The following is a 25,677-nucleotide window of genomic DNA, read 5'->3' as shown; positions in this document are numbered from 1 at the left end:
GAGGAAAAAGGAACCCCCCCCATTTTGCCTTTCCAGGCCGCTTTCCGCTGCTTTTCACAGCGGGAGCTCCTTGCTCGGAAGCCGATCTCGGCACAAACACCCTCAAAATAAAAACAGGAAAACGGCTGCAGCGAGGACGCGATTCTGCTCCCTGACCCCAGCGCTGGGGGGGAGGGGGGTGGGGGGGTTCGGCTCTTTCCCTGCTTTGGGCCCCCTCCCCTTTTTGCTGCAGACCCCTGGCGTCGCCCCCGGCCTCCACCCTCCTCCCCTCCCGTCGCTCCTCCCCGCGCTCCGTTTCCCCATCTGCGCTGCCAGAAGGGCGCGGCGAAGGTTTTATTTTTAAGTTCTGTGCGGTCTCTCGCCTTGATCTGTCCCTCCCCCGGCGGGGAAGGAGCCGCGGGCCGAGCCGCGGGACGCGCTGAGGGCCGGGCACGGCGCCGGGCCTCCAGTAGGCCGGGCCTCCAGCAGGCCGCACCTCCAGCAGGCCGCGCTCCGCTCCGGGCCGCGCGTCGCCTAGCAACGGCCCTGCCCGTCCAAGATGGCGGCCGGAAGAGACAGGGGAGCGCGCACGTGACCTCGCGCGCAGGCGCGGGGCGGCGGGGAGGGGCGGCGCGTGCGCGGTAGGCGGAGGAGGGGGGGAGGGGCGGGGAGCCGCCGCTCGAGGCACCGAGCGGATCCCGAAGGCCGCTCCGCCGCCGGCAGCACCCGCGGCCCCCTCCTTTCGCGGCGAGGGGAGGGGGGGAGGCCGGCGGTAGCGCCGCCAACATGTCGGGCCGCGGGCACCACAAACTGCCGACCACAGAGCGCATCGTCAAGGGTGAGGGGCTGCGACGGCAGGGCAGGGCAGGGGAGGGCGCCCCCTGCCGGCGTGGGGGGGCGTGGAGGGCGCGGGGCTGTGGGGAAGGGTGGGGAAAAAGGGGAGGGGGCGTCCCTGGTTTAGGGGAGCAGCCCTGGTTTGGGCCGCTGTTGTGCGGGGGGGCCAGGCCTGGGTTTGGGGGGGGGCTCGCTTGGTTATTGGGGAATTTCTCGTGATTCTGTGGGGAAAGGGTTGGGGTGGGGAGGGTCCCGGGCGGGGGGGGGGCGCGTGTCTTTGAGGCTGGGGGCTGTAAGGCAGAACGTAAAGTGGAGAAGAAGGAGGAGAGGGGGGCGGCATTTCCGTATTAAAGGCACCTGAAGGGCTGAGGGCGGATTTGAGGCTCGGGGGCAGCCCCGGTGCTGGGGCGAGTGCTGTGCGTTGGGGCCGGGGGGGGTCGGGTGGGTGGCAGTGGGGCGGGGGGCGGCATCCCTGCTTTGTGGGGGGGGGCTGGGAGTGAATGGGACCCCCGTGGGTTGGGGGGCAGCGTGGCGGTGCTCAGTGCGAGGGAGGGGGGTGAGATCCCTGTGCCCCAGTTCTATCGGGGGGGGGGGGTGCCCCCCTCCCCAGCAGTTCTGAAGAAGCAGCTAACGAGAAGTTCGTTAAGGTACGGGGCTGCAGGCTGGGAGTGGGCTCCCATCGCACGGCCCATGGGTGGACGCCACCCCACCTCTCCTCCTCCTTTCAGCCCATCGTGTGGTCAGACGCGCGTGGCGTCTTAATTAAACGTGGTCTCTAACGAAGGCGGCGCGCGGTGGGGTGGCGTGGGGCCCTCGGGGTGGGCGGCCGCTGCTGCCTTGCGGGTTGCTGCCTTCAGGACCGGCTGGGAGCTCTGGGCTCGGCTGGGTTCCCCTGCTCAGCGCCGCTGACGTCTTTTGGGGTTCTGAATAAACGAAACCCGGAGATAAAAGGCAGCTCTGCTCCGTTCGGTGCCTGCGGTGAAGGAGGACGTGGAGTTTTAAGCACCGTTAACCTACATACCTCCAGAGCCCCGCAGGAGCGGCAGCTGTGATTAAGTCGGCAGAAGCAGCGCTGCTGTTTGCTTTGGCCTCGCACCCAAACTTGGTGACTTTGTGACCCAGATCTCCGCTTTTGGGGCGCTGGGAGCCGCAGCAGCGCGCGGAGCCGCAGGGTCCCTTTGCGCCGCTGCGCCCCCCCAGCTGCGCTGAAGCCCTCCTGCAGGCGGACGAGGGGCCGTGGAGCCAAGGGTTTGTCGTGCTGCAGCGGTCGCAAGCAGGGCTGCAGGGCTGCTTTGCGTGCAGCCGGGCAGGGCAGCACCCCTGTGTGTGCAATGCGTCGTGGAGCGGAGCAGAGCAGCTCTGTGGGCAGGAGGAGCGCAGGACGAGGAGCCGCGCGGCTCTGCGTTGCTTCGGGCGCAGCTGCGGAGCCCATTTTCCCCGTGGGTTTGTGGCTGTGTGCGGCTCAGGGGTGCAGGGAGCACCGTGGCCGTTGGGAGGAAGAAGCAGCAGCGGAGCTCACAGCAGTGGCTGCAGGGCCGTGGCTGCTGTGTCCTGTTTGCTGCCGGCGCTTTGGAGCTGATGGGCTGGGTGCTGTCAGCGCTGGGTGCTGCTGGGTGCTGTCAGCGCTGGGTGCTGTCAGCGCTGGGTGCTGCTGGGGCAGAGGCGCAGAGCGGGGCTGGAAAAAGCGAGTGGGGGCACGGGGCAGCGGTGCGCCTGCGTGCGGCTGGGAGGTTTGGGTTGGCCGGCCCTGAGAGCAGCACCCATGGGTGCTCGGCAGCCCCTGTGCGGCGGGAGCCCCGTGGGGCTGCGGGACGGGCGCTCAGCTCGGGGGTCACGCAGTGCTTCATCCAGAAATGAATCAGAAGTGCAGGGCGGCGCTTCCTCTGTTTCCTGGTGCTCAGTGCAGCCCTGCAGCCCCTGTTGTTCCCTCTGAGAGCAGCGTGGGGCCGCTGAGCCCCGCTGTGTCCAGCAGCGCCCTGAGCTCCGCCGCGCTGGGGGAAGTAGGGCAGGGTGCTGGCTTAAAATAGCCCTGAGCAGCGAGCTGCAGAAGCTATTTAGGTAAATCCCGGGGTCCCTGTGGGGGCAGAGCTGCCCGCTAATCTGCAGACGTTCCCTGGGGATCTGAGTTGGGATCCTTCCACGCTCCAGGTGTTCCCTGCCGGGGCCGCGTGGCGCTGGGTGCCGTGAAGCAGCAGGAAGGAGGGAGGGCCTGCAGCTGGGGCCATTGGCAGAGCCCTGGCAGCTCGCTGTGCTGCGGGAGCAGGTGCTGCGGCTCAGGGTTCCCCCATCCCTCGGTCAGCTCGCTTTTACGACAGGCTGCAGCTCGTGGAGCTGCGCAGGGTTGGCCCTATGGAGCCCAGCTGTCCCACCGCGGAGCGCTTTGTGTGCTGCCCCCGCTGCTGGCAGCCGCTCCTGCAGTGTGCTCTGCATCCAGCAAGGGGGCCGCGAGCTCCCGCAATTAGCGCAATTAGTGCAATTAGCGGCGCTGAAGGCGCTGGCAGCGAAGCATCCGCAGGCGATGCGGGGGGCGCCCTTTGCCCCCAGCAGCGGGGGCGCAGCTCCACGAGGTCCCTCTGCCTCCCGAGCCCGGCATCCAGGTGTGCGGGGGCTGCCTGTACCTCCAGCACGGCCCCAGGGCACCAAAAAGGGCCTTTTTGGCCCCCGACCCCCCGCACCCTGCTTTGCCTTTGCGTCCGTGTGGCCGCGCGGGTGGCAGCTCGGCGCCGGCTGGGTGCTGTGCGAGTGCCGTGCAGGGCAGCACCTTCCAGCAGCCACCCCGGCCCTCGGAGCTCCTTTTTCAGTCATGAATGCAGCCCTGCTGCTCGGTGCAGACGTCCCGGCGGCCGTGCGGTGCGTAAACAAGCCGTGCTCCCCATGCAGGGGTTCGCAGGCACCGGGAGCAGCTCCTGCAGCGGCGAACCCGGCCCAGTGGGTGCTGCATGGGGGCCTTTGTGCAGCAGAGCCGCGCCGGCCCCTTGGCACCCTGTGCTGCTTTGGGCTCCGCTGAGCCTCGCGGCGGTTGTTCGGTGCAGAGCAAAGCGCTGTGGCTGCCGTGCAGGTGGGAGCAGAGGGGTCCTCGTGGGGCTGCAGGGCTGCATTTGGGCCCTTTGCGTCCCGCGGGGAGCTCAGCTGCTGCACTGCCTGCGTGGCCCGGTGAGGAGATGGGCACCTTGCAGAGGAGCGGGCAGCAGACATCCGTGTCAGCTCCTTGCAGCCTAAAGCCCTTAGCACGAGTTCTGGCTAACGGGATTACTCACATTGACAGCACTAATGACGGCGCTAATGACTTAAGCTGTGCCCTCAGCCCTGGGGGCTGGGGGGGGGGAGGGGGCTGGAGGGGCAGCGGGCGCTGGGTGCCTCCCTGTGGAGCCGGGGGTTCCCTGCCCTGGGGATGTTTTCTCTGGCTTCCTTTGCTGCTCCCCCCAGCGCTGCAGCGCTCAGGGCCGCCCCCTGCCCCATTCCTTCCCTGCCCCGCTGCTGCACGGACCCTGACGTGCAGGGAGAGCTGCAGCTTTCATGCCGGGGTCTGCGGGCGGAAAGCTGCACAGGGGCTGCATGGTGACCCCGCTGGGCTCCAGGCTGCCTTTCCAGGGCGTGGAACAGCCGAGGTGCAGCGCTTCCCCTCGCTGAGCACAGAGCAGGGATGCTGCAGGAGCTCGCAGTTCCCGCTCCCCACAGCCGTGCTCTCAGTCCTGCCGGGGCTGCTCAGCCCTCTGCATCCCTGAGGTGGCACAGATGGAGCTGCATCCAACGCAGCCTTCTGCTCCCTGCGCTTCCTTTCCGCTCGAGGTCCTGGCCCCGCGTTGCAGCGCGTTGCAGCGCGTTGCAGTGCATTGCAGTGCATTACAGTGCGTTGCAGTGCATTACAGTGCATTACAGTGCGTTGCAGTGCATTACAGTGCATTGCAGTGCGTTGCAGTGCATTACAGTGCGTTGCAGTGCGTTGCAGTGCGTTGCAGTGCGTTGCAGTGCATTACAGTGCGTTGCAGTGCATTGCAGTGCATTGCAGTGCGTTGCAGTGCATTACAGTGCGTTGCAGTGCATTGCAGTGCATTGCAGTGTGTTGCAGTGCATTGCAGTGCATTACAGTGCGTTGCAGTGCATTACAGTGCGTTGCAGTGCGTTGCAGTGCGTTGCAGTGCGTTGCAGTGCATTACAGTGCATTGCAGTGCGTTGCAGTGCGTTGCAGTGCGTTGCAGTGCGTTGCAGCGCGTTGCAGCGCAGCCCTGCTGACACAACGCTTCCCCCCCAGCCGTGCCGTTCCCCCCCACGCAGCGGCTGACGCTGAAGGAGGTGTTTGAGGACGGCAAACCGCGCCTGGACGTCCTCAAGAGCCACCTGGTGAAGGAGGGCCGCCTGGAGGAGGACGCGGCCCTGAAGATCATCAACGACGGCGCCGCCATCCTGCGGCACGAGAAGACCATGATCGAGGTGGAGGCTCCCATCACAGGTCAGCGGCCAAACGGCGCCGCGGGGTCCTGGTGCCGGGGTTCCCCCGAGCCGCTGTGACGCCTCGCGTCCGTCCTGCTGGGCTCGGGCTGCGGCCCTGCGCTGCCGCTCGCTGAGCGTTGATTCCGTCCCTCCTGCGTGCTCTTCTTCCCCCCAGTGTGCGGGGACATCCACGGGCAGTTCTTCGACCTGATGAAGCTGTTTGAGGTGGGAGGATCCCCCAACAACACCCGCTACCTCTTCCTGGGAGACTACGTGGACAGGGGCTACTTCAGTATAGAGGTGAGGCTGAACCCGGGGCTGGCGGCCGTTGCACACGTTGCATCCCTCAGGTTGCATTCCATGCACACCCCCCTAAGGCTGCATTTTGCGCTGCTGTCCCTCAGGTTGCATTCCATGCACCCCCTTGAGGCTGCATTTTGCACTGCTGTCCCTCAGGTTGCATTCCATGCATCCCCTTGAGGCTGCATTTTGCACTGCTGTCCCTCAGGTTGCATTCCATGCACCCCCCCCCAAGGCTGCATTTTGCACTGCTGTCCCTCAGGTTGCATTCCATGCACCCCCTTGAGGCTGCATTTTGCACTGCTGTCCCTCAGGTTGCATTCCATGCACCCCCCCGAGGCTGCATTTTGCGCTGACTTCCTGTAGCTTGCATGTCACGCAGGTCCCCCTCAGGCTGCTGTCACACCGACCTCCCTTAGGTCGCATTTAATGCAGGCCTCCCTGAAGCTGCATCTCCTGCAGAACCCCCTGAGGCTGCATTTCACCCTGACCCCCCTTAGGTTACGTTCCATCAAACCCCTCCTGGCTGCGTTTGGCACCGACCCCCGCAGGCTGCGCTCAGCCCTGTCAGCCGCGTCTGCAGCTCCCAGCAAGGCCGCGTCCCTGCAGGGTGCTTTTGAGCTGCTGCCCAGCTGGGACCCAGCTGCAGCTGCACGTTGGGCTGTGCGGCAGCACAGGGCTGACGGCTCTCATGTCTGCAACCAGACGGAGGGCTGCCCTGTGGCAGCGCGGGGCAGCGGGAAGCGTGGGGCTGGGGGCTTCCCTGCAGGGGGACGGAGCTTCGTGCAGAGCAGCTGCGCCTCATTGCACGGCTGCGTTTGCGCTCCTGCAGCAGGGATCTGTGCCGAACTCAGAGCTGCGGGGCTCTGAGGGCAGCAATGCAGTGAGCAGCAACGCTCTCTGTGCATCACCAGAGGTGCAGCAGTGGTGCTGTGCACCTTTGCCGGGTCGCTTTTTCAAATCCAATTACAACGGGACGCGCCAGCGCCGGCTAATTAAGAATTGCACGTGCTGTAATTTAGCCGGGCTTCAACTCGCTGCCTCCTGTGCGGTGATTAAAGCTGAAACAGACCTCAGCTTTATGGTGCGCAGCTGCAGCTCGGCGCTTCCCATGGCGGCGTTGTTCTGCCTGCTCCTGTGCAGCGTCCCTCCGCCACCTCAGGCCATGCGGCGCCGTTTCTGCTGGCTGCTCGTATTCAGGGCAGGAGCTGCTTGCAGGGCTGCAGCTCTGGGATCTGCAGCTGCTTGTAGGGCTGCGCTGCGCTCAGGGCTCCTCTCTGGGCGTCCACCCAGCAGCTGAGCTGCAGCCCGCAGCCGGGAGCCCCTGCGTTGGGGTTTTACGCTCGGCCCTCCTTCCCTTTCCTGCAGTGCGTGCTGTATTTATGGAGCTTGAAGATAAACCATCCCAAAACGCTGTTCCTCCTGCGAGGGAACCACGAGTGCAGGCACCTGACCGAGTATTTCACCTTCAAGCAGGAGTGTGAGTGGCACGGCGGGTCGGGGTGGATGGGAGCTGTGCAGGGCTGCAGGAGGGGCTGCGAGCAGCAGCATTGAGCTGCGCTTCCAGCCGTGCCCCACGCTGACCCTGTGCCCCCCAGGTCGGATCAAATATTCGGAGCGGGTTTACGACGCCTGCATGGACACCTTCGACTGTCTTCCTCTCGCCGCCCTCCTCAACCAACAATTCCTGTGCGTCCACGGGGGGCTGTCTCCAGAAATCACCTGTCTAGACGACATTCGGAAAGTAAGCCGTGGGGTGCAGCCCTGCTCGGATGCAGGGAGGAGCTGGGCGCTGGGCGCTGGGCGCTGGGTGCTGGGTGCTGCCACGTGGGGCTGCGTGGATCTTGGTAGGGAGACGCCACGTGCGGGGAGCTGGGCGCTGGGCGCTGGGTGCTGGGCGCTGGGTGCTGGGCGCTGGGCGCTGGGCGCTGGGTGCTGGGCGCTGGGCGCTGGGTGCTGGGTGCTGGGCGCTGGGCGCTGGGTGCTGGGCGCTGGGCGCTGGGCGCTGGGTGCTGGGTGCTGGGCGCTGGGCGCTGGGTGCTGGGCGCTGGGTGCTGGGTGCTGGGTGCTGGGTGCTGGGTGCTGGGTGCTGGGCGCTGGGTGCTGGGCGCTGGGTGCTGGGCGCTGGGTGCTGGGCGCTGGGTGCTGGGCGCTGGGCGCTGGGCGCTGGGTGCTGGGCGCTGGGTGCTGGGTGGGCGCTGGGCGCTGGGTGCTGGGCGCTGGGCGCTGGGCGCTGGGCGCTGGGCGCTGGGTGCTGGGCGCTGGGCGCTGGGCGCTGGGCGCTGCCCTGAGGCGCCGTGCCCCCTTCAGTTAGACAGGTTCAAGGAGCCCCCCGCCTTCGGGCCCATGTGCGACCTACTGTGGTCCGACCCCTCGGAGGATTACGGCAGCGAGAAGTCGGTGGAGCACTTTGCCCACAACACCGTTCGGGGCTGCTCCTATTTCTATAGGTGAGTGGGGGGCGAAAGGACCTCGGGCCGAGGTGGGCGAGGACCCCGACCCACCCGTGTGCTCTGGAGCCCTCAGGGATGGCGGCCCCCTCACAGCCCCGCTCTTCCCGAGATATTTTTCCCCACGTCCAACCCGAGCCCCTCTGTGCCAGCTGGGGCCGTTCCTCCCATCCTGGGTGGACCCAAGGTTTTCTCTTGTGCCCAAGTGGGGCTGCTGGCAGCGCGGGGAGGCAGCCCGTCCCCTCTGAAGGTGAAGCAGTGCTGCCTGCGGGCTGCTGAAGGGGCAGCGCGGCAGCGGGGTCGGCTCTGCTTTCAGTCCGTCTCTGTGCTGGGATCCCTGCTGCGCCGGGCAGCTGGGCGCCGCGGGGCTGCGAGCGGCTCTGCTGTGCTCTGCGTTAACCCACGTGTGCTTTTGTTTTCCAGTTATCCTGCAGTTTGTGATTTTTTGCAGAACAACAGTTTGCTTTCTGTAATCCGCGCTCACGAGGCCCAGGATGCGGGGTAGGTTTGGGTGCGCAGCGTCGCCTCCGCGCCGCCCCGGCGCAGCGCCGCTCAGCCTCCCCTCTTCCTCAGGTACCGAATGTACAGGAAGAGCCAGACCACGGGCTTTCCCTCCTTAATCACCATCTTCTCTGCGCCCAATTACCTGGACGTCTACAACAACAAGGGTAAGGCTGGGCGGCTCCGGGCGGCCGGGGCCCTTTTGGCTGCGCGGTGAGGAGCTGCGTGCTGCGCTGCTGCGCTGCGATTCACACCGTCGGCCGCCGCCACGTTGGCAGCGATGCTCCGTGGCGCTGGGTGCATCCCGTCAAGGAGGAGCTGCTGGGGGGGGGGGCTGCAGCCCCGCTGCCCCCTGAGCGCCGTGGGGAGTCGCTGCGCTGCCCTGCGCTCGTGGCTCCGTGCTCGGCTCCAGTTGTGCTTCATGCAGACGCGGCCGCGAGGCGCTTTTACGAAGCGGCGTTAAAGGATGAGCAGAGGAGCCCCGCAGCTCAGCTCTGCTCAGCTCCGCTCGTCCCGACGGCGGGGGCTCCGTTGGCGCGGCCCTGAGCGCGCGCTGTGTCCTCGCTCTCCCCCAGCTGCTGTCCTCAAGTACGAGAACAACGTCATGAACATCAGGCAGTTCAACTGCTCCCCGCACCCCTACTGGCTGCCCAACTTCATGGACGTCTTCACGTGGTCGCTGCCTTTTGTGGGGGAGAAGGGTAAGGGGAGCCCATCCCAAAGGGAGCGGGGGGACGTGGGGCTGCTGTGGGGCTGGGGCTGCATGCAGGGCAGGGTGGTGCAGCTCAGAGGTTTTAGGGCTGCATGCAGGGCAGGGTGGTGCAGCTCAGAGGTTTTAGGGCTCCATGCAGGGCAGGGTGGTGCAGCTCAGAGGCTTCAGGGCTGCATGCAGGGCAGGGTGGTGCAGCTCAGAGGCTTCAGGGCTGCATGCAGGGCAGGGTGGTGCAGCTCAGAGGCTTCAAGGCTGCATGCAGGGCAGGGTGGTGCAGCTCAGAGGTTTCAAGGCTGCATGCAGGCAGGGTGGTGCAGCTCAGAGGTTTCAAGGCTGCATGCAGGCAGGGTGGTGCAGCTCAGAGGCTTCAGGGCTGCATGCAGGGCAGGGTGGTGCAGCTCAGAGGCATTACAGCTCCATGCAGGGCAGGGTGGTGCAGCTCTCATGATAACTGCAGAAAGCTTTTCCCTGCCGGTCCCCCTGTGCTGCTCAGTTCTGGAGCTGCTGTGTTGCTGTGACCACATGCAGACCGACCCTCTGCCCCCCCCCCCAGCTCCCCTGCAGCCCCCTGACCCCCCTGTTCTTGTTGCAGTCACCGAGATGCTCGTTAACATCCTCAACATCTGCTCTGACGACGAGCTGATTTCCGACGGCGACGAGACGCTGGAAGGTGAGAGCTGTGGGTCGGAGGCGGGGCTGTGGGGCACGGTGCTGTGCAGCCATCCCACCCCTCTGTGTGCAGCCGGGGGTAGGACGCCTTTGTTTTTATTCTTCTTCTCCCCCCCCCACTTTGCCATCGCATCCAACGGAGCTCAGTTCCGCTCCGTGCTCCTCGGCGGCCCTGGCGTCGCCTCCCGCTCCTCACTGCCCGCATCCCCAGCTCTGATTCCCCCCCCCCAGGTCAAAACCCTGCGCAGCAGCGCCCCGTCCCCCCCATGGCTGCAGCCCCGCGCAGCGCTGTGCGCTTGTGGCTGCAGGTGGGCTGGATCTGCTCCGCTCTCCGCCGCCGCCCTCCGCTCCCATCGCATTTCGTTTTGCTGTCGTGTTTTTGTGTTTCGGTTTTGTTTTCCTTCCTCCCTTCCCATGAGGATTAAATTTGTTTCTTCTATCTCTGTCTCCATCTCCCTGTTTCTTGGTGTCTCCTCTCCCTGAAGATCACTACATTTCAAGCTATCAGAAAGGTACCCAGCTAGAACTCGCTGCCGGCTTAATTCTCACTGCCTGTGCCACCAGATTCCTCGAGCGGCCTTGCCGAGCTGGCTGTAGTTGGGCAGCCTGCCCGTCCCCCTCCAGTTTTAACACAGCGCCGGGTTCCTTAACCCTCCCGCGTTCCTCCTGGAACCCGAGGGCCGGGGCCACGTTTCTGACTTCTGAATGCAGCCACGTAGTGCATGGCTGAGCCATCGGTGCATGTCAGAGCTCCGGTTCGCCTTGTCCTGTCCTGATGTGTATTTGGGCCACGTGGAGAATCTCAGCTGAGAGGAGATGTATTTGTTCCCCCTCTGACTCTGGTTTCTGTTCGTTTTCAGTTCCCCTCCATGCTTTTCCCCCCCCCCTCCTTTGTCGGGTCTGCGCTCAGTGCCGCCTTGCTGCGTCCCATGGCTGCGCCCTTTGTGTCCCATCCCTTGTGGTGCCACCGAGCGCTGCCAGCTTCACAGCGACACCCCGGCTGCTCCCGCCCCCCTCCGCGCAGCTCCGGCTCCGCGTCCCGTCTCCCTGGTGTCCCCTGGCGCCGCTCTCTCTGCCCGGACCGGGATCCTCCAGTTCTTCTCCCGGAGGTGGACGGGAGCTTCGTGCTGCCACTGCCTGCCCCCGTGGGGCTGTGAGACATGCTGGGGCCGTGTTCTTTTCTCCCTAAGGTGGGACGACCGTCCGCAAGGAGATCATCAGGAACAAGATCCGAGCCATTGGGAAGATGGCGCGCGTCTTCTCCGTCCTGCGGTAAGGATGCGGCCCGGCGCCGCCTGGCTGCCGCTTCCCTGCTGGGGGTGGGCTGCCTTCACACCTTGGGCTGCGCTTTGGGGGCAGGGGCGCTGGGAGCCCGCGCTCCATCCGTCCCCACTGATTTCCCACACACGTCACCTGCTGACGCCGCATCGCCTTCCTTTGCAGAGAGGAGAGCGAGAGCGTGCTGACGTTGAAGGGCCTGACCCCCACAGGCACGCTGCCCCTGGGCGTGCTGTCCGGGGGGAGGCAGACCCTGCAGACCGGTGAGTCCCACGCCGTGCCCCCATGGCGCCTCTGGCTCTGCCCCACTCCGTCGGCTGCGAGCTGGGGGTCGGGGGGTGGAGGGGGGAGGGCAGGATTTGCGGCGCCGGTCGGGGTGCGGGGGCCCCTGGGAGCCGCAGGCAGTGCTGAGCTCACGGCCGGGCGCCGTTCTGTGTCTCTGAGCCCAGCTCCGTTCGTTCTGCTGTGAGCCCTGTGCCGCAGCCACGATGCGCTGCCACTGCACGGCTGGGCCCCGCTGCAACCCTGCGGGAGGTGCAGCGCAGGAGGGGCTGCTGCTCCACCCCTGGGTGCGCCGAGACCCCGCTGGGCTCAGAGCGGCCGTGGGGTGGGGGTGGGGGTTTCCCTTTGCAGACCTTTACCATCCTTGCAGCCCCCAGCCCCACATTGAGCCACCGAACGCAGAGCCACGATGCTCCGCGCCGCTCCTCTGCGCTGCGTCCAAAGCCAAAAGTGCCACTTTTTGGGGATGGGGTCTTGGAGGGCTGAGCTGCGCTGCCTGGCTGCGCTCCCGTGGGTGCAGCTGGGTGCGTCGGAAGCTCCGGCCCCTCCTTGGAGGTTGGGGTTCCGTTCTCTGCTCCCTCCTGTGCTCCGGGGCTCCCGCTCTGCTCTGTCCCCTCCTCTCCGTGGGCTCGGCGCTGATGTTGGATCACTCACTGCTGCTCTTCTTGTTTTTCTGTCTCCGTTTCTGCATGCCACTCTTCTTCTGTTTCGCAGCCACAGTAGAAGCGGTAGAGGCACGGGAAGGTACGGCCCGAGAGACCAAAGTGTGTGTGTGTGCATCTCAGAGAGCTTCCCTGCCTCCCTCGGCTCTGGCTTCACCAGGAGGTGCCCAATGCCCAGCCTTCGGCTCTGTAATGAACTCTGAGCCTCGCAGCTCAGCGCCGCCAACCCCAAATCCCCCGCAGGGCCCAAGGGCCAGGGGCAGAGCGGGCTGCGCACTGCTCACAGCATCGCTGCTCCCCGCAGGAGGGCCGGCTGCTCCTTGAGGAGCCCTGTTCTCCCCTCGCAAACAACGTCCTGACGCAGGACAGCGGCTCCCTGCGCAGGGAGGACCTTCCATGCAGGCTGCTGGAAGCTGATTTGCAAACCGGCCCAATCCTTGCTGCGCTGTTTGGTGCAGCGCCTCTTTTTGTTCCCCCCATTGGTGCCCGGGGGCAGCTTTTGCTGCCAGGTGTTGTTTCCCCGTGGGCTGCGCCTCCTGCTGGGGCCAGAAGCGCTGTGTGTTTGCTGGGTTGCCGTGTGCCGCGCTGGGCTCTGAGCGCTGCGGCTGCGTTGCTTTGCTGCCGTGGGGTTTGGTTGGCACCCAAAGCTGCCGGGATGCGCTGTGAGCGGGGGGGGGGTGAGCAGGGATGTGGGCTGCACTGATTTCCCCCCCCCCCTTCTGCCCCCAGACCTTTGGGTTCCTGCCCCCCAACCGCAGAGCCCTTCTGCCTGCATCCCCCAGCCCGACTCATCCAGCATCTCTGCGCCCTCAGCGTTTGTGGCCGGCGCCGAGCCGAGCGCTGCAGCCGAGGCGTTGGAGGGCAGGAAGCCGTGCAGGGGGCCCTGGGCGGGCTGCAGAAGTTGGGCCCACCAGAACCTCCCGAGGTCCAGCACGGCGTTGGGTCGGGGCGATCCGACCCCGTCTGTATTGGCACAGGCTGGGGAGGAGCTCCTTGAGAGCAGCCCTGCGCACAGGGGCTCCTGGGGGGCAAGAAGCTGGACGTGAGCAGAGGGCTGGAGCAGCTCAGCGTGAGGAGAGGCTGCGGGAACTGGGCTTGTTGAGCTTGGAGAAGGGAAGGCTGCAGGGAGACCTGTGGTGGCGTCCAGGAGCGGATAAACAGGAGGGGGACGGGGGGTGGTGATGGGACAAGGGGAACGGTTTTAAAGTGAGGCGGGGAGCTTTAGGATGGATGTGAGGAGGAAGTTTTTCCCCCAGAGGCGGTGAGGCACTGGCACAGGCCGCCCAAGGAGGCTGTGGGTGCCCCAGCCCTGCAGGCATTCAGGGCCGGGCCGCATGCGGCTCTGAGCAGCCCGGGCTGCTGGTTGGCGACCTGCACACAGCAGGGGGGTCGGAAGCGGCTGAGCATCGCGGTCCTTTTCTAAGCCATTCTATGACCCCCCCGCCCTCTTTTCCCCCCCCTGCAGCCATCCGGGGCTTCTCCCCGCAGCACAAGATCCGCAGCTTCGAGGAGGCTCGGGGTCTGGACCGCATCAACGAGCGCATGCCGCCACGCCGGGACTCGCTGCACGCCGACGGGGCGCTGCACCTCCACCCCAGCCCCAGCCCTGCCGACAAGAACAACGGCAAGAAGAGCCCCTAACGGCGCCTGGCAGCGGCCCTCAGATTTTATTTATTTATTGATATTTGGGATGGGGGGGGGGGGGGGGGGGGGTTGGGGGGAGCCGCTTTCAGCCGCAGGCACCGCCGCGCTCCCGTCCGCATGTCGCCAGGTGCCCGTCCTGTTTCTTTGGGTTCTAATTTATGTTCCATATATATATATGTACATACACACACACACATATATATCAAATAGCCCCTTTTTTCGGAGGTTGAGAAGCCGGCCCCGGTGCAGGGCGCTGCTGCAGGCGCTGCGCTGCTCCCCGGCAGCCCCCAGCCTGGCCCTGCTGGGCCTCCTGCTGCTCCGTGCTCCCCCCGTCCTTCAGCCCTGCTGAACCCTCGGGTCCCAAAGCAGGGGGGAGGCAGCGCTCCCATCCCCCCCCTCCATCTGCATCTCCCTGGGCTCCTTTCGGATCCCCCCCATCCCACCTCCAGCTCTTTGGGACCCTTTGGGTCCCCCGCTCCACCTGCATCCCTCTGTGGCTCCTTCCTTTTGGTTCCCCCCCATCCCATCTCCACCTTTTTGGGCACCTTCATTTTGTTTCGGGTCCTTTGGGTCCCATCTGCGTCCTTTCGGGCTCCTTCCCTTTGGCTGCCCCCGTCCCATCTGTGTTCTTTTGGGATACCTGGTTTTTTTGGGCTCCTTCCCTTTGCCTCCACCTCTCCCATCTCCATCTTTTTGGGCTCATTTGCAGCTTTTCGGGCCCCTCGCTTTGGATCCTCCACTCCACCTTCATCTTTGGGTCCTTCGCTTTGCCTCCCCCCATCCCATCTCTGTGGGGTCCTTCACTTTGGGGCCCTCACTGCACATCGGCCTTTTTGGGGTCCTTCACTTTTTGGGGCCCTTCTTTTTGGATCCCCCCCCCTCCATCATTTTGGGGCCCTTCCTTTTCAATCCCCCTCCCCATCTTTTTGGGCCCCTTCCTCTTCGATTCTCCCCCCTCCATCTATTTGAGCCTCTTCCTTTTCGACCCCCCCCCCCCCCCCCATCTTTTTGGGGCCCTTCTTTTTTGACCCCCCTCCCATCTTTTTGGGCCCCTTCCTCTTCGATCCCCCCCCCCTCCATCTGCACCTTTTTGAGACCCTTCGCATCTTTTTCACCCCCTTCCCTTCATTCCCACCCACCCCGCCTTCACCTTTTGGGGCTCCTTTGCTTTTTGGGGCCCTCCCCCATTGCTGCCAGCACAGTTTGGGGTCACAGGGGGGTCCGATGGGGGTCTGTGTGCAGAGGCTGCCATGGGAGGAGGTGGGAAGCGCTGCCCCCCAGCCCCACGTCTCCCCCCCCCATTTGGGTGTTTGCATGTGGTAGCAGAGGTGCATGTGATGGGGAGGGGAGGCGGCGCCAGGCTGGGGGTCTCAGTGCAGCCCAGCCCCCCCCCGGCCTGCAGTCGCCTCCTTTGTATCGTATCGTATCGTATTGGATTTGATTTCATTTCTTGCTTTTATTTTATTTTATTTTATTTTTTGTTTTTTAGCTCTGTTGAAAGGGAAGAAAAAAAAAAACAAAGAAAGAAAGAAAGGCAAAAACCAACGGTGGCAACGTTATTTATTGGCAGAAATATTTAATAGAGTTTTGTTTGTTTTTTGTGAGCGAGGCGTGGATTTGTGTGAGCCGCCCTCGGCGCCGACCCGAATCAGCTGTAAAGGAGGGAGGGAGGGAAAAAAAAGGGAAAATAAGTTAAAAAACACCAAACCAAAAGCAAAGCAACAAAGCAGAACGGCTGCATCGCTCGGCTCCACTGTGGTTCGTTGGGGGGCGCAGGGGGGAGGGGGGCACAGCTGGGCTGCGGGGCGCCGGGCTGCGCTGTGCTGAGCCTGCGCCGTCCATCCCTCATCCCTCCTCCATCCCTCCCTCATCCCTCCTCCATCCTTGCTCCATCCATCCCTCATCCCAACCCATCTCTCCTCCATCCCTCCTCCATCCTTCATCTATCTTCCATCCATCCTCCATCCCTCCTCCATCCCTCCTCCATCCCTCCTCCATCCTTCCTCCATCCATCCCTCATCCCAATCCATCCCTCCATCCCTCCTCCATCCCTCCTCCATCCCTCCTCCATCCCTCCTCTGTTCCCAGCCTCCCTCCATCCCTCATCCCACCCCATCCATCTTCCATCCATCCCTTCCCTCCAGCTCTCAACCCAATCTACCCAGCCTCCATCCATCCCACCCACCCCCATCCTCCATCCTTCCTCCATCCATCCTTCATCCCTCCTCCATCCTTCATCTATCTTCCATCCATCCTTCATCCCTCCTCCATCCCTCCTCCATCCCTCCTCCATCCCTCCTCCATCCTTCCTCCATCCATCCCTCATCCCAATCCATCCCTCCATCCCTCCTCCATCCCTCCTCCATCCCTCCTCCGTTCCCAGCCTCCCTCCATCCCTCATCCCACCCCATCCATCTTCCATCCATCCCTTCCCTCCAGCTCTCAACCCAATCTATCCAGCCTCCATCCATCCCACCCACCCCCATCCTCCATCCTTCCTCCATCCATCCCCATCCCTCTTTCATCCCTCTTCCATCTTTCCTCCATCCATCCTTCATCCCAACCCATCCCTTCTCCATCCCTCATCCCTCCTCCATCCCTCCTTCATCCCTCTTCCATCCTTGCTCCATCCATCCCTCATCCCAACCCATCCCTCCTCAGTCCATCCTTCATCCCTCTTCCATCCCTCCTCCATCCCTCCTCCCTCCTCCATCCTTGCTCCATCCACCCCTCATCCCAACCCATCTCTCCTCCATCCCTCATCCCTCCTCCATCCCTCCTCCATCCCTCCTCCATTCCCAGCCTCCCTCCATCCCTCATCCCACCCCATCCATCTTCCATCCATCCCTTCCCTCCAGCTCTCAACCCAATCTACCCAGCCTCCATCCATCCCCATCCCTCATCCCAATCCATCTTCTATTTATCCCTTCCCTTCCTCGCACCGTGTGGCACAGAGGTGCAGCCCTGTGGTTGTCCCGTGTCACCTTTGTCCCCTGTGTGATGCTGGGCCTCCCTGTGCCCTGTGGTGGCCCCATACCCCCACTGGTGGCCCCGGGACCCCCTCGTTGGCCCCATATCCCCGTTGGTGGCCCACCGTCCCCATTTCTGTCCCGTGGCACCGTGCTGGTGATGAAATCCCACAGCCAGAGCTCACGTGGGATGGAGCTGCTGCCTTTTGGGGCCGTCAGCGCTTTTGGGGATGGCAAAAATGGGAAATGAGCCTTGGGGGGGGGGGGGGGGGGGAGCGGGACACAGAGCTCAGAGCCCAGGGGGAGCGAGGGGGGGTGGGACAGGATGGGATGGGGTGGGATTTGGGGTGGGATGGAACAGGAACGGGATGGGGATGGGGCCGTGGCCCCATGCAGGAGTCGGGAGCCCCCTTTCTCCACTCCGGCCCCAACCAACCCCCCCGAGCCCCCAGCCCAGCCAGGAGATCCCCGCCGGGGGGGGGGGTTGGGGTGGGACGAGGAGGCACCGCGTCGCCCGCAGCCCGGCGACGGCGCCGGGGGTCGCTGCCCCGCTCTGTCCCGACGGCGGCGGTGCGGGGCGGTGCGGCGGGGCCGGGTTGTCCCCGCGGCGTCAGCGTGTGCGGGGCGTGGGCTGAGCTCAGCGCTTGGCTCCGCTCCGGGATCCCGGGCCGGGAATGTCGCTGCGAGCGCGGAACGGGGCGGCTGCGGAGCGGGGTGGGTGCGGGGGGGGTCACCCCAAAAGGTGCGGGGTGTGCGGGCGGCGCGGGGCGGGCGGGGGGTCCCGGAGCCGGAGGGGGCTGGGGGGGAGGGGGTGCGGAGTTTTGGGGCCTCCGGAGCGGGGTTGGGAACGCGGCCTTTCTGCCGTCCGCTCGGTGCGGGGCGCGGGGGGGGGGAGTGCGGGACGTGGGGCGGTGCGGGCAGAGCGCGGGGCCGTCGGGGCGAAGGGCGAACCGCGCCGTGCGGGGGGGGGGGGGAGCCCGCACCGAGGGTCCCAGCGGGGCGCGACGTGGCGACGTCGGGGGGGGGGGGGGGGGGGGGAGAGGGGAGACCCCGGCCCCGAAGAGCCGCCCCCAAACGGCGCCGGAGCCGCCCGCGGTGCCCGAGGCCGGGGGGTCCGGGGGTCCCGGCCCTGGGCGCCCCCACCCCGCCGTGACTCACGCCGCACTCTGCCCGCTCCGCCCGCCCTGTTTGCTCTGCGGGGCGGGGAGGCGCCGCGTCCCGTTCCGCTCCGGGCGGGGTTTTCGGTTTTCCCTTGGGGAGGGGGGGCTGGGTTTTGTTTTTGGGCCCCCGCCTCGAAGTCGAGCCGTCGGTTGCGGAAGGGCCGCGCGGAGCCGCCGCTGTTGGTTCCGTTATCGCTGCAGAACGCAGCCGGGGCTCCGCGCCGCACCGCGGGGATGCGGGACGCCCCCGGGACCCCAGTGACGGTGCTGCGGAGCGCCCAGGGTCCCCGCTGGGGGCGGCCGGGGGATTCGCACCGCGGGCCCCATGGGAGCCCATTGGGGGACGGCCGGGGCCGCCTTGAGAGCCCGGTTCGAGTCGCTCGGGGGCCCCCGTTGGAGCCCACCGGGGCCGCCCAGGGCCGCCCGCGGGAGCCCCTCTCCCTCCTCACCCTCAGCCAACGCGCAGCACCGGACCCGGCCACCCCGGGACCCCCGGGCACCCATCAGACCCCCCCCGCCCCCCAGGCCCCATGGAGGGCGCCGCGCCCCCCCCGGGCTGCTCGGCCACGTGGACGGAGGACGGCCGGCGTCGGGAGCGGCGCTGGGTGAAGTACGACGGCATCGGGCCGGTGGACGAGACGGGGCTGCCGCTGGCCTCGCGTTCTGTGAGTGAGAGCAATGGGGGGGGGGGGGAGGCATCGCTGGACCCCTCCTCACCGCCCCACCGCGCCCCACAGAGCGTGGATCGGCCCCGGGATTGGTACCGCAGGATGTTCCAGCAGATCCACGGCAAGCTGCCGGGTGAGCAAGGATGGCAGCGCCTGCGGCCGTGGGGCGCTGCGGGGCGCTGCGGGGCGCTGCGGGGCACAACATGGCGCTGCGGGGCCCCGCTCAGCCCCTTCTCTTCCTTCTGCAGAACCGGAGTGGGACACACCGTGCTGCACTGCAGGTGAGATCCTGCTCGTGTGGGACCCCAACAGTGCCTGCATCCCACCCCATCCCATCCCATCCCATCCCATCCCATCCCATCCCATCCCATCCCATCCCATCCCATCCCATCCCATCCCATCCTACTGATCCCATCCCATCCCATCCCATCCCATCCCATCCCACCCCATCCCATCCTACTGATCCCATCCCATCCCACCCCATCCCATCCCATCCCATCCCATCCCATCCCATCCCATCCCATCCCACCCCATCCCACCCCATCCCATCCCACCCCACTGATCCCATCCCATCCCATCCCATCCTACTGATCCCATCCCATCCCACCCCATCCCATCCCACCCCATCCCACCCCATCCCATCCCACCCCACTGATCCCATCCCATCCCATCCCATCCCACCCCACTGATCCCACTCCACCCCACCCCACATCCCACTTCTCGCCCCCCCTCAGATCTGCAGACATCTCAACCACCCCTGGATCCTCCTGCGCTGCCCAACGGCTCGGAGCGGTGAGCTCAGCTCCGGGTGGGTTTGGGGGCTCCGTGTGACACGCAGGGGGGGCTCAGAGGCCGCTGCCCCCCAGGACCCCGTGGGGCGACGCCGATGGCACCGCGGAGCCGGGCGGCATCTTCGAGTACGGAGGTGGCACGGCGCCGGCACGGCGTGGGCAGGTGGCAGCTCACCGTGGGGCGCCCCACAGCAGTGTGGGATCCACGCACCGTGAGCCCGCATCCCCTCTGCAGCCCCCCAGAGCTGCGCCTGCGCTGCAGCCCATCGAGGTACGGTGCTGCCCTGCCCCACAGCCCCCCTGCGCCCTGCGGGGGGACACCAGGATGCGGGGCTCTGTGAGGTGACCTCGGGAAGTGGAGCCCTGTGGGGCCGTGCTGGGATGCGCTGCCCTATGGGGCGACCCCAATGTGCTGCTCTATGGGGTGACCCCAATGCACTGCCCTATGGGGCAACCCCAATGTGCTGCTCTATGGGGTGACCCCAATGTGCCCCCAATGCGCTGCCCAATGGGGTGACCCCAATGCACTGCCCTATGGGGCGACCCCAATGTGCTGCCCAATGGGGTGACCCCAATGCGCTGCTCTATGGGGCGACGCTGGGAGGTGGCGCTGTGTGGGATGGATCTGGGATGCTGTGCCCTATGGGGCGACCCCAATGTGCTGCCCTATGGGGTGACCCCAATGCGCTGCCCTATGGGGTGACCCCAATGCGCTGCCCTATGGGGTGACCCCAATGCGCTGCCCTCCCAGGTGCAGCTGCAGCGGGAATTGGAACAGCTGAGCGCTGAACTGGATGAGGACATTCGTGCCATGGAGCGGCTGCAGCAGGTATTGGGGCTGGGGGCAGCGCTATGGGGCAGCGTTATGGGCAGCTGGGGGCAGGACTGGGGGGGAGGGGGGGGTTATCCAGATGTGTGCCAGATGTGGCCGCCCAGCTGTGCCCAGCACCGGGCAGCACGTGGGGCGGTTCGGTGCCATCCAACACGGGATTCCCCCCCCGCTGCCCCACAGAGCCCCGCTGCCCGCAGCGCCCGCAGAGCATCGCCGACCCCCACGGCCCCGCTGTGAGTACGGCGCCACGACCCCAAAGCCCCCAAACCCCAAAGAATCACTGACCCCAAACAGCCCCAAACCCACAGCGCTATGGGGCACCCTGGGGCTCTTTAAGGACACCCATCAGCCTGCACCCTCCCCCCCCCCCCCGCCCCACACATCCCGCTCTGCCCCACACGTCTTTCCCTGCACACTCTGTGCCCCCCCACAGGGCTCCCCATTGCTCGTTCCATGGGGCAGTAGCTGTTGGGGGGGGGGGCACAGGGTGGCACATCACCCCCCCACCGTTGTCCCCCCCTCCCCAGGAGCGCGCTGTCCCCCCATGGGCTGCAGGGCCGCCCCCCCGCTGTCCCCACGGGGGGCTCCGTTGAGCAGAGCGGCAGAGGTGAGCCCTCCCCCCCCCCCCCGACTCCCCCTTGCTGTCACCCCCCCCCGTGGCACCGCTTTGCAGACCCCCCCCTCCCCCCCCGGTGTCCCTTTGCAGAGCCCCCCCCGCCCCCCGCCCTCCCCATCGCAGCGGATTTGGGGACCCCCGCAGCGCCCGCCCGCGGTGCAGCGCAGGTGAGGCAAAATGTCCTCTATGGGGCCGGGGGGGGCAGCGCCCCATTGCTGCGCCCCACCAGCAGCCCCTCTGTGCCCCACAGATGGCGGCCGCACGCCTCAAGTTTGACTTCCGTGCCGAGTCCCCCAGGTCTGCCCCCGTGTCACCGTGGTGGGGAGGCTGGGGACACCTGGGGATGTGGGGCTGGGGACACCTGGGGGCGTTGGGGTGACCTGGTGCTACTCAGGGTGGGGGACTTGTGGGGCTGGGACACCTGGGTTGGGGGCTGGGGACACCGAGAACCAGATGGGGTTGGGGACACTTGGGGACATGTGGGGCTGGGGACACTCGGGACATTGGGTTGGGGGCATCTGAGAATATGGGGCAGGGGACACCTGGGGATGTTGGGTTGGGGCGACCCGGTGCCGTTTGGGGTTGGGGACATTTGGGGACACGTGGCGCTGGGGACGTGGGGTTGGGGACCCGTGATGTCACCTGGGGTTGGAGACATCTGGGATTGGGACCAGCGGGCGCCACCTGGGGTCGGGGGCAGCTGAGAGCAGGGGGCTGGGGACACGTGGGGACGTTGCATTGGGGTGACCAGAGGGGATTGGGGACACGTGGGGCCGGGGACACGGGGGGCTGGGGACATGTGGGGCTGGGGACACGGGGGGCTGGGGACATGTGGGGCCGGGGACATGTGGGGCTGGGGACATGTGGGGCTGGGGACATGTGGGGCCGGGGACACGTGGGGCTGGGGACACGTGGGGCTGGGGACACGTGGGGCCGGGGACATGTGGGGCTGGGGACATGTGGGGCTGGGGACATGTGGGGCCGGCGTCCTGCTGCCCCACGGCGCTGCTGCCCGCAGGGAGCTGTCGCTGCGCAGGGGCGACGTGGTGCTGCTGCACGGCGCTGTTGACGCCAACTGGCTGCGCGGGGAGCATGGCGGCCGCGTGGGCATCTTCCCACGCACATACGTGGAGGTGACGGGGGGCACACGCGTGGTGGGGGGGGGGGCGCACGCGTGGCGGGGTGCCGACCCCCTCTTTTCCCCCCCCTTCCCATAGGTGCTGCCCCCCGGAGAAGCAACGCAACCTGGGACCCCAGCGGCAGCGCAGGGCTGCGCGACGGCCGTGTTCAGCTTCCATGGGGAGCTGCCTGTAGAGCTCAGCTTCCGCAGGGTGAGCGTGGCGGGGCGTTATGGCGTGTTATGGTGTGTTATGGCGTGTTATGGCGTGTTATGGTGTGTTATGGCGTGTTATGGCGTGTTATGGCGTGTTATGGCGTGTTATGGCGTATTATGGCATGTTATGGTGTGTTATGGCGTGTTATGGTGTGTTATGGCGTGTTATGGTGTGTTATGGCGTGTTATGGTGTGTTATGGTGTGTTATGGCGTGTTATGGCGTGTTATGGCGTGTTATGGTGTGTTATGGCATGTTATGGCGTGTTATGGCGTGTTATGGTGTGTTATGGCATGTTATGGCGTGTTATGGCGTGTTATGGCGTGTTATGGCGTGTTATGGCGTGTTATGGCATGTTATGGCGTGTTATGGCGTGTTATGGCGTGTTATGGCGTGTTATGGCGTGTTATGGCGTGTTATGGCGTGTTATGGTGTGTTATGGCGTGTTATGGCGTGTTATGGCGTGTTATGGCGTGTTATGGCGTGTTATGGCGTGTTATGGCGTGTTATGGTGTGTTATGGCATGTTATGGCGTGTTATGGCGTATTATGGCGTGTTATGGTGTGTTATGGCATGTTATGGCGTGTTATGGCGTGTTATGGCATGTTATGGCGTGTTATGGCGTGCTATGGCGTGTTATGGCGTGTTACGGCATGTTACAGCGTGTTATGGCGTATTATGGCGTGTTACGGCGTGTTATGGCGTGTTATGGCGTGTTACAGCGTGTTATGGCGTGTTATGGCGTGTTACAGCGTGTTACAGCATGTTACAGCGTGTTATGGCGTGTTACGGCATGTAATGGAGTGTTATGGTGTGTTATGGTGTGTTATAGCATATTATGGTGTGTTATGGCATGTTACAGCGTGTTACAGTGTGTTATGGTGTGTAATGGAGTGTTATGGTGTGTAATGGAGTGTTATGGCGTGTTATGGCGTGTTATGGCGTGTTATGGCATGTTATCGTGTGTTACAGCGTGTTACAGTGTGTTATGGCATGTTATGGCATGCAATGGAGTGTTATGGCGTGTTATGGCGTGTTACAGCATGTTAGGGCATGTTATGGTGTGCTATGGCGTGTTATGGATTGTTATAGCGTGTTATAGAGTGTTAGGACGTGTTGTGGAGTGTTAGTATGTGCTAGGGAGTGTTGGGGGCGTGACATTGCGTGTTGTGGTGTGCTATGGCATGTTGGGGTGTGTTATTGCGTGTTGGGGCACGTTTGGGCGTGTGGGGATTCCAACACACGTTGAAATGTGTTGGGGCGTGTTGTTGTGTGTTCTTACATGTTGGTGCATGTTGGGGTGTGTTTGTTGTGCCATGCTGCACCAAGCTGTGCCATATGGCTCCATATCGTTCCATATCATGCCATATCATGCCATATCGTGCCATATCGTTCCATATCATGCCATATCGTGCCATATCGTGCCATATTGTTCCATATCGTGCCATATTGTGCCATATCACTCCATATTGTTCCATATCGTTACATATCATGCCATATCACTCCATATCATTCCATATCACTCCATATCGTTCCATATCATGCCATATCGTTCCATATCATGCCATATCATGCCATATCGTTCCATATTGTTCCATATCATGCCATATCGTGCCATATCGTGCCATATCATGCCATATCGTTCCATATTGTTCCATATCGTGCCATATCGTGCCATATCGTGCCATATCATGCCATATCGTTCCATATTGTTCCATATCATGCCATATCGTGCCATATCGTGCCATATCATGCCATATCGTTCCATATTGTTCCATATCATGCCATATCGTTCCATATCATGCCATATCATGCCATATCGTGCCATATCGTGCCATATCATGCCATATCGTTCCATATCATGCCATATCGTGCCACACTGTTCCATATCGTGCCAAGCCGTGCCATGCTGTCCCTGCAGGGTGAGCAGCTCTCCCTGCTGCGCCGCATTGACGCCCATTGGTACGAAGCACAACCTGTGGGCGCTGGGCGCCGTGGCCTGGCTCCCCGCTGCTTCCTGTGTGTGCACCGCGAGCCGGGGGGCGGCCCCACAGCCCACCAGCCCCCAGCCCCACAGGTGGGCGCAAAGCAGGGCCCTGCTGACCCCGCCGGGCGCCCGCCCTCCCCTCGGCACCAGGATCTCCCCCCCCACGCCGGCCCCGCTGCACCGAACCCCTCTGTGGGGCCCCAAAAGCAGGTGAGCGGCCCCCAGCCATCGGCCCTATAGGGGCGGCCCGACATCACGCCATCAATGGTGCCCCCTATCAGCCGTCCCTGTGCTCTAAATGGGGTTGCCCCACATTGCCCTTATAGGGCAGCCCCGTACCCCGTAGGAGCGGCCCCCTATCGCCCCATAGGGGCAGCCCTACGTGACCTCTCCCTTCTCCCCGCGCAGCCCCCATCCGCAGGAGGATCAGCCCCGCACCCCCAGCCCACCTCCCCCCACCTCGGCTCCGAGATCCGATGGACCCCGTAAGTTTGGGGGGTGCCGACGCCCCGCTGTGGGTCAGGACCCCCCCGCACTGTGGCTGCCCTGCAGGCATCGCGTGCTGTACGACTACCGACCCCAAAACGGCGACGAGTTGGAACTGAGGGAGGGGGAGCGCGTGGATGTGCTGCAGTGCTGCGATGACGGCTGGTTTGTGGGTGTGTGGGGTGCAGGGGTGGGGTGGGGTGGGATGGGGTGGGAATGGGATGGGATCAATGGGATGGGATGGGGTGGGATGGGATCAATGGGGTGGGATGGGATGGGATGGGATGGGATGGGATGGGATGGGATGGGATGGGATGGGATCAATGGGATGGGATCAATGGGGTGGGATGGGATCAATGGGGTGGGATGGGGACAATGGGATGGGATGGGGACAATGGGATGGGATGGGATGGGATGGGGTGGGATGGGATCAATGGGATGGGATGGGATCAATGGGGTGGGATGGGGACAATGCAGCCCCACTCACGCCGCCCCCAGGAGTTTCCCAGAGGACGCAGCAATTCGGGACGTTCCCTGGGAACTACGTGGCCCCGCTGTGAGCCGCTGCCACCCCACACATCTCTGGGGCCAAAGTGCCTCCAGTTCCTCCCAGCCCTGTGGTGCCCCAAGCAGCGGCCGATCCTGGGACCTCGCTGTGCCCCTGTGCTTCCATGCTGCCTCCCTGCCCCACTGCTGTGGGTCCCAGCTCTGCTCTGTCCCCCATTAAAGGCAGCTCAGCCCCGTGCGTCGGCGCTCACGTGGGGCTGTGTGGGGTGGGGGCAGTTGTGGGGTGCAGCGGGGGGGTGGTGGGGAAGCTGCTGTGTGCTGTGGGGCTTTGACCCCCACCCCCCTCAACCTGTGGGGTTTCTCCTGGGTGAGGAGCCCCTCTTGGTTGGGTTTCGGTGGGGAAAGACCCCCATCCCCCCCCAATCTATGGGGCCTTTACAGAAAAGGAACCGTCCCCCTTCGATCTGTGGGGCTTTTGTGGGGAGGGACCCCCATCCCACCCCAATGAATGGGATTTTTCCTGGCCGGGAGCCCCCGGCCCCCCAGTCTGTGGGGTTTTTTGTGGCTCAGACCCCCGTGCCCCCAAC

The 25,677-nt window shown here is 64.8% G+C and overlaps 2 protein-coding genes across 5 annotated transcripts; both read left to right on the top strand.

Moving 5' to 3' along the window:
- Positions 1 to 639: 639 nt before the first annotated feature.
- PPP3CC (protein phosphatase 3 catalytic subunit gamma) lies at positions 640 to 15,346 on the top strand. 4 transcript variants are annotated; one of them, XM_052701996.1, is made up of 15 exons: positions 640 to 817; positions 5,066 to 5,263; positions 5,420 to 5,544; positions 6,913 to 7,024; positions 7,143 to 7,288; positions 7,855 to 7,994; positions 8,418 to 8,495; positions 8,568 to 8,662; positions 9,071 to 9,196; positions 9,800 to 9,877; positions 10,362 to 10,388; positions 11,067 to 11,148; positions 11,320 to 11,417; positions 12,151 to 12,180; positions 13,564 to 15,346. In XM_052701996.1, exons 1-15 carry the CDS (start codon positions 766 to 768, stop codon positions 13,737 to 13,739), a joined length of 1,563 nt encoding a protein of 520 aa, XP_052557956.1. In that variant the 5' UTR covers positions 640 to 765; the 3' UTR covers positions 13,740 to 15,346. The 4 variants fall into 4 exon arrangements, with proteins under 4 accessions (XP_052557956.1, XP_052557957.1, XP_052557958.1 ...); XM_052701997.1 differs by lacking the exon at positions 10,362 to 10,388; XM_052701998.1 differs by lacking the exon at positions 12,151 to 12,180.
- A 1,985-nt stretch (positions 15,347 to 17,331) lies between these two features.
- Positions 17,332 to 25,328, top strand: SORBS3 (sorbin and SH3 domain containing 3). The gene is made up of 17 exons (XM_052701961.1): positions 17,332 to 17,425; positions 18,397 to 18,536; positions 18,609 to 18,672; positions 18,788 to 18,820; positions 19,274 to 19,331; positions 19,406 to 19,601; positions 20,082 to 20,159; positions 20,343 to 20,395; positions 20,690 to 20,769; positions 20,869 to 20,945; positions 21,029 to 21,075; positions 21,797 to 21,911; positions 21,996 to 22,109; positions 24,032 to 24,307; positions 24,338 to 24,582; positions 24,650 to 24,756; positions 25,082 to 25,328. Exons 1-17 carry the CDS (start codon positions 17,386 to 17,388, stop codon positions 25,141 to 25,143), a joined length of 1,785 nt encoding a protein of 594 aa, XP_052557921.1. The 5' UTR covers positions 17,332 to 17,385; the 3' UTR covers positions 25,144 to 25,328.
- Positions 25,329 to 25,677: the final 349 nt, after the last annotated feature.

The sequence above is a fragment of the Tympanuchus pallidicinctus genome, unplaced genomic scaffold, assembly GCF_026119805.1.
Source record: "Tympanuchus pallidicinctus isolate F22 unplaced genomic scaffold, pur_lepc_1.0 scaffold42, whole genome shotgun sequence".
NCBI lineage: Eukaryota > Metazoa > Chordata > Aves > Galliformes > Phasianidae > Tympanuchus > Tympanuchus pallidicinctus.
This window is presented reverse-complemented; position numbering and strand designations above follow the sequence as displayed.

Coding starts and splice junctions, on each gene's coding strand:
- PPP3CC (XM_052701996.1), top strand. CDS start 766: ATGTCGGGCCGCGGGCACCACAAACTGCCGACCACAGAGCGCATCGTC. Junction 8,496..8,567: donor CACGAGGCCCAGGATGCGGG/GTAGGTTTGGGT, acceptor CCTCTTCCTCAG/GTACCGAATGTACAGGAAGA. Junction 9,878..10,361: donor CGGCGACGAGACGCTGGAAG/GTGAGAGCTGTG, acceptor CTCTCCCTGAAG/ATCACTACATTTCAAGCTAT.
- SORBS3 (XM_052701961.1), top strand. CDS start 17,386: ATGTCGCTGCGAGCGCGGAACGGGGCGGCTGCGGAGCGGG. Junction 17,426..18,396: donor CGGGGCGGCTGCGGAGCGGG/GTGGGTGCGGGG, acceptor CCCGCCCCCCAG/GCCCCATGGAGGGCGCCGCG. Junction 20,946..21,028: donor CCGCCCGCGGTGCAGCGCAG/GTGAGGCAAAAT, acceptor TGTGCCCCACAG/ATGGCGGCCGCACGCCTCAA.